The 10,000-nt window shown below is 42.8% G+C and overlaps 1 protein-coding gene across 5 annotated transcripts in view; it reads left to right on the top strand.

The window, feature by feature from the left end:
* LOC121696856 (copine-8) overlaps positions 1–10,000 on the top strand; it is a 161,565-nt gene that overhangs the window by 95,861 nt on the left and 55,704 nt on the right. For all 5 annotated transcript variants that reach the window (XM_042077910.1, XM_042077911.1, XM_042077912.1 and 2 more), the window contains exon 8: positions 1,529–1,632. In XM_042077910.1, coding sequence (XP_041933844.1) covers positions 1,529–1,632 — 104 coding nt within the window. The remainder of the gene's footprint in view (positions 1–1,528; positions 1,633–10,000) is intronic.

Here is a 10,000-nt window from a genome sequence, read left to right as displayed (position 1 = left end):
GAGAAGGGGGCCCAGCACTGAGCCCTGGGGGACCCCTGTGGTGAGATGGTGAGGTGCAGATAGCTGAACAAGCCATGATATGTTAAACGAGCGTCCTGTGAGGTAGGATTCAAACCAGGAGAGAGCAGAACCGGAGATTCCCATGTTAGCAAGTATAGCGAGAAGGATGCGGTGATTAACCGTGTCAAAGGCAGCCGATAGGTCAAGCAGAATGAGTACCGATGACCGAGCAGTCGCCCTGGCTTCTTTTAAGGCTTCTGTTACAGACAGCAGAGCCGTTTCGGTAGAGTGGCAGCTTTTCAACCCAGACTGATTTGGAGTATATGAAGGCTATGAGGATGCAGAGGTAATGAGGATGCAGAGCCTATGAGGATGCAGAGGTTATGATGATGTGGAGGTTATGAGGTACAAGAAGAAGGTTATGAAGTAGAGTAAGTTATCAGGATGTGGAGTCTGTGAGGAAGTGGAGGTTATGAGGATGTGGAGTTAATGAGAATGTGGAAGCTATGAGAATGTAGAGGTTATGAGGTACAAGAGGTTATGAAGATGTGGAGACTATGAGAATGTGGATGTTATGAAGTAGAGTAAGTTATCAGGATATGGAGTCTATGAGGATGTGGAAGTTATGAGGTTATGATGATGTGGAGTCTATGTGGTTGTGGAGTCTATGAGACTGGAGGTTATGAGGTTGTGGAGGGTATGAGAATGTGGAGGCTATGAGAATGTGGAGGCTGAAAATATGTGGTGTGTTGAAGGTCCAGTCCTCTATTTAGTCAGTGGTACTGTGTGTATATGCACTTTGGGTATAAAGCATCACACACATACATACACACTCTCTCTCTCTATCTCTCTCTCTCACACACACACACACACATGCACGCACACACACTGGCCAGATCCCAGGTCCTCAATCCTGTTTAGTGCATCCTAGGAACCAGACTGCATAATAAAGCGCACAGTTGTTCAGTAATTACCCAGCCATGGCCCCTGTACCAGGCTGCAGACCGCTGTCAAATAGTGATTGTGTGTGTGTGTGTGTGTGTGTGTGTGTGTGTGTGTGTGTGTGTCAGGCATGGTTGCCAGCCAACAACTCGGTGTCAGACAGAGATTATGTGTGTGTACTGTGTGTGTGTGTGTGTGTCTGTGTGATTACCATCCCTGACTGCAGGTGTTCCCCTACACTCTCCAGCTATCCTTCTGTGTGTGTGTGTGTGTGTGTGTGGGGTGGGGGGGGGGGGGCTTCCATAAGGTTTAAGGGTTAATTTAGTTATCCCACTATATGGCCATTTCATTTAATTTATTTTATTTACATGCAAGCATATTAAGTATACTTACCACTGCATTACTGTGCATTGTAAATTAATGCCATATTATCGGATGAGAAGCATTGTATATGTGTGTGTGTGTGTGTGTGTGTGTGTGTGTGTGTGTGTGTGTGTGTGTGTGACTGGTGATGATTTTATGCATGTTGTATGTTTGAGGTAAGCCAGTTAAGGCGTATTAATCCATGTGTGTCTGTCCTCCACAGGAGTCAGTGTTGATGCAGTTCTGTGGGAATAAACTGGACAAGAAGGATTTCTTTGGCAAATCAGACCCCTTCCTGGTGTTCTACCGGAGCAATGAGGATGGAACGTGAGTGGACTGTGTATACGTGTGTGTGTGTGTGTGTGTGTGTGTGTGTGTGTGTGTGTATGTATGAGTGTGTATACGTGTGTGTGTGTGTGTGTGTGTATGTGTGTGAGTGTGTATTTGTGTGAGTGTGTGTGTGTGTGTGTGTGTAAGAGAGGCAGTCTGAAATAAGCTGTCTGTACGTGCCCTCTGTCTTCCTTAGAGGTTGACCCACACACTGAGTGCAGGAAATTGCTATTTATTCAGTAGTGCAGGTTTCCCCAGGAAGAGCCTTCATCACCCCTCCTCCCTCCTCCTCCTCCTTCTCCTTCAGAAAGAGCCTTCACCCCCTTTCTTCTCGTCCATCACATCTCTTATTCCTCTCCTCCCTCGCTGCTCCCTCCTCCAGCATCTCTTCCTCCTCCCCCATTGTCACTTCCTCTTCATCTTCCTCCTCCTTCTCATCACTGCTGTGAAGCAGGTGCTTTACTGCACATACTCTCAGTCCTAACTCACCTCTCTCTCTCTCTCTCTCTGACTCCCTTGTTCCTTTGTCATCTCCTGTCATCCTCCTCTTCATTTATCCCTCTCCCCCCTCTCTCCATCCCTCCATCATCTCTCTTTTCACCCCTCCATCCCCCTCCATCATTTCTCTCTCCCCTCACCACTACTCTGGCCCAGGCTCTCGTTATTTATGGTCTCTCCAGTCACCCCCCCTGTCTCTCTCTCTCTCTGTTTCCTTCTTTCTTTCTTTGTTTTTTTTCTCTGTGCCTTCACTCATCCTCCCCCCCCTCTCTCCCTCCCTCCCTCCCTCTCTCTCTCTCTCCTCTGAGTCTCTCTAGTCTTCTCTTCTCTCTGTCTCTCCTCTTGCCTGTTGCTTCTCTCCAAATGAAAATAAAAGACTTTCTCTTGCCTCCTGTCTCCTCTTCCTCATCATCTTCCTCTTCCTCTTCATGATGCGAACCGTTTAGAGAGCCATGAAAGAGCAGCTGCTCACTTCTCCTCAGACCCCTCAGTCTACATCACACACACACACACACACACACACACACAGACACACACACACACACACACATACACACACACACACACACACGCACACATACACACAGACGCACACACATACACACAGACACACAGACACACACACACACACACACACACACACACATACACACTCCTATCCTCTGACACTAACCTGTCTGAATCACACACACAAACACACACACACTCTTTTACTGTGAGACACTCTCACTCTCCCAGTCATGCAGGCTTCTTCCAAACTCCTTTTTTTTAAATAAACACCCCTTTCCCCAAACCCCTCACATCATCCTGGAACAAGCACAGACTTCTCCCTCCAGTCAGACACACTTCTGCTCTCACTCTGCAATATAACACCTCTCCCTGCTGCCTGAAACCAATGCCATGCATGCTCTCCACAGTATCCTAGCTCCTCAGTCTGAGACAAACACATCTCCGCAGTATCCTAGCTCCTCAGTCTGAGATAAACACATCTCCGCAGTATCCTAGCTCCTCAGTCTGAGATAAACACAGACTCTCTAGTGCCTTCTCTTGTAGCCTCCTCAGTCTGAGATAAACACATCTCCACAGTATCCTAGTTCCTCAGTCTGAGATAAACACAGACTCTCTAGTGCCTTCTCTTGTAGCCTCCTCAGTCTGAGATAAACAGTGCTTCTCTCCTCCATTGCTAAACCGGCTCCTGCTCTTCTGAGCCCATCGCTACTCTCCTAGCTTATGTTGAAGCCAGAAGTACACTCCATTCCCAGAGTCTCAGAGCTTCAACCTGATGCCCTTACTCTGTCCACCTTGCTCTGATACCGGTGTCTTTTCTTCTGAGCTCATCAGCCCCCAGCACCAGAGAAGAGTTCCACACGCACTCACACCTGAGCTGCATGCACTCACCTTCCACTGTCTCACACACTGTCTCGCACTCACCTGCCACTCACACACATCTGAGCTGCATGCACTCACCTGCCACTCACACACACCTGAGCTGCATGCACTCAACTGCCACTCACACACACCTGAGCTGCATGCACTCACCTGCCACTCACACACACCTGAGCTACATGCACTCACCTGCCACTGTCTCAAGGCCAACAAAAACAACAAAATATGACTTAAAAGAGACTAAATGTGTATCTGTTGGTCGTCGCGAGCTCTTGAATTTATATATTTTTTTTAAATGAAAAGACGGGACCACATAGTTTGCCATTACTGTAGCACAGCATAATTGAGAAGTGTTAAGATGTGTTCACACACCCAAGCCTCTCTCTTTTCCTCTCTCTATTTTAATTGCTGTCTGTGAGCCCCTGTAAAGTGTGCTAGTTCCCATTGTAAAAGTTCTCAGTGTTATAACAGTAAATCATCTTGATCCGTGTCTCAAACTATGCCTTGTTAAGTCCTTCAGTTTGAGATAATTGGCCTTGGATTGTCCGTGGGAAATCGTTATTTGGATATTTTTGAAGAATTTGTGTGGTCAAACATGCTCTGATACGGTATTAATTACCTAGTAGGAACACACCTTCAGTCTTCAGTTAGCACTGTGTGTTTCTCATTAAAAATGAAATGCTAAAATGCAGTTCCCCAGAGATGCAGGGTGCAGTGTTGAAGTTGCTCAGTATCATATTAGTCAGGGCATTTTCCTGACATGTGGTGTAAAGGACTGATTTTACCCATCCACAAAAAAGGGGACAAATCCGACCCCTGTAATTGCTGTGTCACACACACAAATACACTATCATAAACTGCAATTCTTTTTACTTTATGTATTTTATTCTTATAAAATTATATTGATATGTATATGTGTATGTCCAGATTTATTATAATAGCAATAGTATCATAACTACTTTGGCATTAAGTGACCTTGTCATGCCAATAAAGTATTTTGAATTTGAGAGTGAGAGGGAAAAAGAGAGAGACTGATTTTTTGAAAACCCCTCTGGAGAAAAGTGTGACCACTCACCTGTTGAAAATTTGTCACCCACATCCCATTGGCATTAATGGAAATTATCCCATAGGCATTAATGGAAATGATCCTAAGGTTAGTATAAGTAAGTAAGTATATATACTCTTTTGATCCCGTGAGGGAAATTTGGTCTCTGCATTTACCCCAATCCGTGAATTAGTGAAACAGACACAGCACACAGTGTACACACAGTGAGGTGAAGCACACACTAATCCCGGCGCAGTGAGCTGCCTGCATCAACAGCGGCGCTCGGGGAGCAGTGAGGGGTTAGGTGCCTTGCTCAAGGGCACTTCAGCCGTGCCTACTGGTCGGGGTTCGAACCGGCAACCCTCCGGTTACAGGTCCGAAGTGCTAACCAGTAGGCCACGGCTGCCCCTTTAGTGTCACCCACATCCCATAGGCATTAATGGAAATGATCCCATAGGGTTAGTGTCACCCACATTCCATAGGCATTAATGGAAATTATCCCATAGGCATTAATGGAAATTATCCTAAGGTTGGTGTCACCCACATCCCATAGGCATTAATGAACATGATCCTATAGGCATTAATGGAAATGATCCCATAGGATTAGTGTCACCCACATCCCATAGGCATTAATGTAAATGATCCTATGCATTAATGGAAATGATCCTGAGGTCAGTGTCACCCACATCCCATAGGCATTAATGGAAATGATCCCATAGGCATTCATAGAAATGATCCCATATGCATTAATGGAAATTATCCCATAGGCATTAACTCTTAGAACCCGATTGACGCAAAGTGCGTCAAAAAACACACCCTTTCTTCTCTGTTACATTGCTCCGGAATTGTTCATCACAGCGAGATGAAACCTTTATTGCGGGACAGAGCAGAAGCGGGGCTTTCCAACGAGACAAATTGCATCATATTTACAGTCTATACTTCTCTGTGTTGACCTGCGCACCCATTACTCTCGTTTGAATTACTTGCGAACCCGTGATCGCAAGCATATCAGATGAAAGAGGAGACACAGGGCTATCCATTGGTACCATGTATATCGATCCTTCTGGCTTATAAAAACAGACGAAGTGACAGCAAAATAATAACGTCAGGTACACAAACCAACGCTGCACACCCATTACTCTCGTTTGAATTACTCGCGGACCCGTGATCGGATAGATATGCCACACATGTCTGATGAAAGAGCTATCATTTGATACCAAGTACATCCTTCTGGGTTATAAAACAGACAAAGTGACAGCAAAATAATAACTTCATATAGCTGGACTTACCCCACGTTTTTGTCTGTTTTTGTGGCAGAGCATGTTTATTATCCAGCGCTATCGTGTGTTTCTCCATGGCAAAGCATGTTCATAGTCCGGTTTTGAGATCCTAGCAAATTCCTGCATGGCATCCAATTAAAGGCTCACATTGCATCCCAATTTGTTCAACAAAGAAACACCTTTTTTGCCTTTACTTTGTTCATGGCAATGCAGTAAAAAGTTGAGAATCATAATGAGTGCATACACCATAGGCACACACAGGCTAACATGCAAATTCGGGTCAAGTCAGGTCAGATCAGTTCGTGTCACAGATATGGAGCGCAGAAAGGTCATTTTTCATCACTAAATAAAAAATGGCATTTATTTCCGTAAATCACACACCACATATTTCTGTAAATTGCTCAGCCCCAGAGTCAGAGATGGCAAAAGTACTCACTTCCCGTACTCAAGTAGAAGTACAAATACTTGTGTTAAAAAATACTCTGGTAAAAGTAGAAGTACTGATTTAACTTCTTTACTCAAGTAAATGTAACAAAGTACAGGCTTCGAAATTTACTTAAAGTATAAAAGTAAAAGTAGTCTTGTGAATGACAACAATTTTTTATGCAATGGTACCTGGACCACACAAATGTTACCAGAGTGCTTCCCCCCCCAACATTGCACTGCCTACTTCAGAGGGTGTTCTTTTGGCCTACCATCAAATGCTGGACGTCTTTAGAAAGCTAAGATCCTGTAGTTTCTTAGGAAGCACTGGCACAGAGTTACAGAGCCTAGAATATTGTTTTTTCTTTCTGCCGGATTAACAAGCATCTCTGAATTGACCACATTTCAGCCCTCTAGGTCAATTGATATGATTTTAGAAACACAACTGAGCCCTAGCACCAGGTCTTGCGAAGCTGTGTGCAAAAGTAGATCAATGTAGAATGAAAAATAAGTACTTTAGATCATTATTTGCCAAGGTATGCTCATGCGTTGTAATGCCCTATGGAAACTCCCCATAGGACTTTTGGTTACCCAAAATGCATACTGACAATAAAAGTATGCATTTCTGAGGTTTCGTGTAGACTATAGAATGACTACACAAAATGGAATAATTACACCAAAGTCTCTTTTTTTGCATTTTCTTTGTTGGCTTCATGGGTGTGTATAAGATGGACTATACATCTGTACAACTAATATTGGATAAAACAACATGAATATTTAATTCCTATGGATTCCTGTGAATATTTCATTTGCACCATGCGGTATCAGATTTTTAGAAAAGGTATTCAGAACATGTTTGATGATGGTGGAGGTTATTGTCCAATGTTTATAACAATATAAGTGGCATTAAGTGGTTCATAGAGTGTTGATGAGTGTACATATTGTTATTGTGGATAATACAGTGATATTTTTAAATGTTAACAGTTTCATTGGTGAATAAACTCTTTTGAGAGGTGGATGAACTCTAATAAGAGATGGATAAACTATTTCTGAAATTTCAGAAGTGGAAACTGCGTTTACTTGCATTTATCCTCCACTACATCCCTGTTCAAGAATCAATGCTGCATCTACTTATTGCTAAGGATATAGACACTGCAGCTAGAAGTTAGGGAAGCATCAAAGGCAAGGAGAGGATGAGGGCATTTTTGACTAAATTGAATTGAGACATACTACTACGTGCTAACGTTAACATTACTGCCATCAAGCTGTAATGATTTGCCGCGAATGAATGCCTCCCAAATCTGTCGAGTCACCTAGTGGTGTGTCGAGTGCAACTTATATTCCCATCCACTATTGATGACAAGAAAAATAATAACGGTATAGGCTAACTCCACTGAAATTATTTGAAACTAAAGTAACGAGCCAGTTTTCTAAAATGTAAGGAGTAGAAAGTACCGATATTCGTGTTAAAATGTAAGAAGTAAAAGTTAATGACCATGGTAATGTTAGGGTTTAACCCTTGTAAGGTGTATATTTTTGTTACTCAGTAAATGTTCCCGGGTGGACCCACCACATTATTAGGCTTTTAAATCAACTTGTGCAGTCATTGAAAATAAATTATTTTGTAAAACAATGAGTTATTGAGAAATAATAAATAGTATAATTTTTCTTTTAGCAAACATTGGGTCCCACAGACCTGAACACCTTACAAGGGTTAACTGCAGTGAAACCATGATAAAACAATAGTGATAAACCATGAGGTCTCCGTACTGACATCTGCAGCTGAAGCCACGTTAGCGCAGTAGAAGCACATCAGTCTTGTAATCTGGAGGTTGTGAGTTCGATCCTCACACAGGGCATCAAGGGCACCGCTGGGAGAAGGGAGTTAGGGCTATTCTAAGGGCTCAGCCCTCAGCACAGCACCCAATTTTTCTAGCAGCACCCCTTGCAGGGCATGGTGCTTAGTTATCAACTATAGTGACCATGGTCAAACTATAGTCATGGTTACCCAAAAAACCATGAAACCGAAAAACCATGGTTATTCTCTCATAGTAAAACCCTGGTTAATTTCCGTAAGGGCCAGATTAGATTAGGTTTTTACTGTGAGAGGCTCCTCATCTGCTATTAGAGCTGCATTTAGAGAGAGAGAGAGAGAGAGGGAGAGAGAGAGAGATCACTCAGTAGATGTCATTAGGTTTATGTTCGCTGAGAGAGAGAGAGAGAGAGAGATCACTCAATAGATGTCATTAGGTTTATGTTCGCTGAGAAAGAGAGAGAGAGAGAGAGAGAGAGAGAGAGATCACTCAATAGATGTCATTAGGTTTATGTTCGCTGAGAAAGAGAAAGAGAGAGAGAGAGAGAGATCACTCGGTAGATGTCATTAGGTTTATGTTCACTGACTGTCTGTTGCTTCTGCTGTTAGCTCCAGCCTCTACAGGAGGTTCATAATAATATCACAGGAAGCTGATCACAGAAACAGACAGGGCATAAATAAGCTAGTGTCATCCTTACACATCATCAATGCTGTACTTGTAAACAGGAATACTTTGGATACTGCAACTCAACAACTCATGCACTTCCCTTTCTTCCTGTCTTCCCTCATTTCTACTTCCTGTCTTCCCTCATTTCTACTTCCTTCTCCCTGTCTTCCCTCATTTCTGCTTCCTTCTACCTCCTTCCTCTTCTACCACTATCTCCTTCGTCCACATCTTGACTAGCACTTCAACTTCTGCATCCTCATCCTCTGGTAGTTGTGTTTATTGTAGTAGTATTATCGTTATCTAAGGTCTTCTTTGCAGTGTAGTTTGAATGATATTCCTGATTTTGTATGTTGCTTTGGATAAAAGTGTCTGCTATAGATGAGTACATGTAAGTGTAAATGGAAATGTCTTATACTGGAGTGCGCATAAGTTTACACAGCACTGCGTGTTTATACTGCAAAAGTTATGCAGATATATATAGATAGATAGATAGATAGCTAAATAGATAGATAGATAGATGAATGGTAGAAATATAGATAGAAAGATAGATAGATAGAGCCCGACCAATTAATCAGTGTGCCGATATTATTATACTGTAGCTATTTGTCGATCTATCATTGTGGGCGTTAATAACGGCCGATAATTATTTTTAAATGAAGTAAAGGACAGCCAAAATGTGATCTTCATTTAAATTCCCAGCATTGTCTTTCCAGCTTAACGTTACGTCCAACAGTAAAATAATGTTAGCATTGGTTGAGTGGGGGAGGTTAACTTGATTGTTGGTGTATTTGTGAACCATAAACGCGGTTATACCGAGTAACAACAGCACGATAATTTTCTCTTTCAACTGTCATTCTATAAATTTTCTGTCATGTAGCTGACATGTTGCTAATAGTGTTAGCTAATAGTCGTTGTTCGTCTAGGGTGACCATTCATCAGGATTTCTAACCCTTTGTCCAGACCTAGGTAGTGTGTCCTTTTTTTAAGCGTTTGTCCCACTTTTTGACAAGTGCTCCTGAGCAAACAATACTTTTAAAGTAACCATTTTTTAAAGTAACAATGTAAAATTGTGGCCAAAACTGGTACTGCAATCACTTTCAAATTACTGTAGAGCGGTGTATCCCCTCCCCCTCCCTCCTGACTCGAGGTTGCCAACCCGGATGCCGAAACACTGCTGATTTCGTGATTAGTACTGTAGATGGTGGAGGGTGGCACATCAGGCCAAAACACAACATGACATGACAAAACACAAC

The sequence above is a fragment of the Alosa sapidissima genome, chromosome 22, assembly GCF_018492685.1.
Source record: "Alosa sapidissima isolate fAloSap1 chromosome 22, fAloSap1.pri, whole genome shotgun sequence".
NCBI classification, from domain to species: domain Eukaryota; kingdom Metazoa; phylum Chordata; class Actinopteri; order Clupeiformes; family Clupeidae; genus Alosa; species Alosa sapidissima.
The sequence above is the reverse complement of the archived record's forward strand: the minus strand, read 5'-3'. Positions and strand labels throughout refer to the sequence as shown.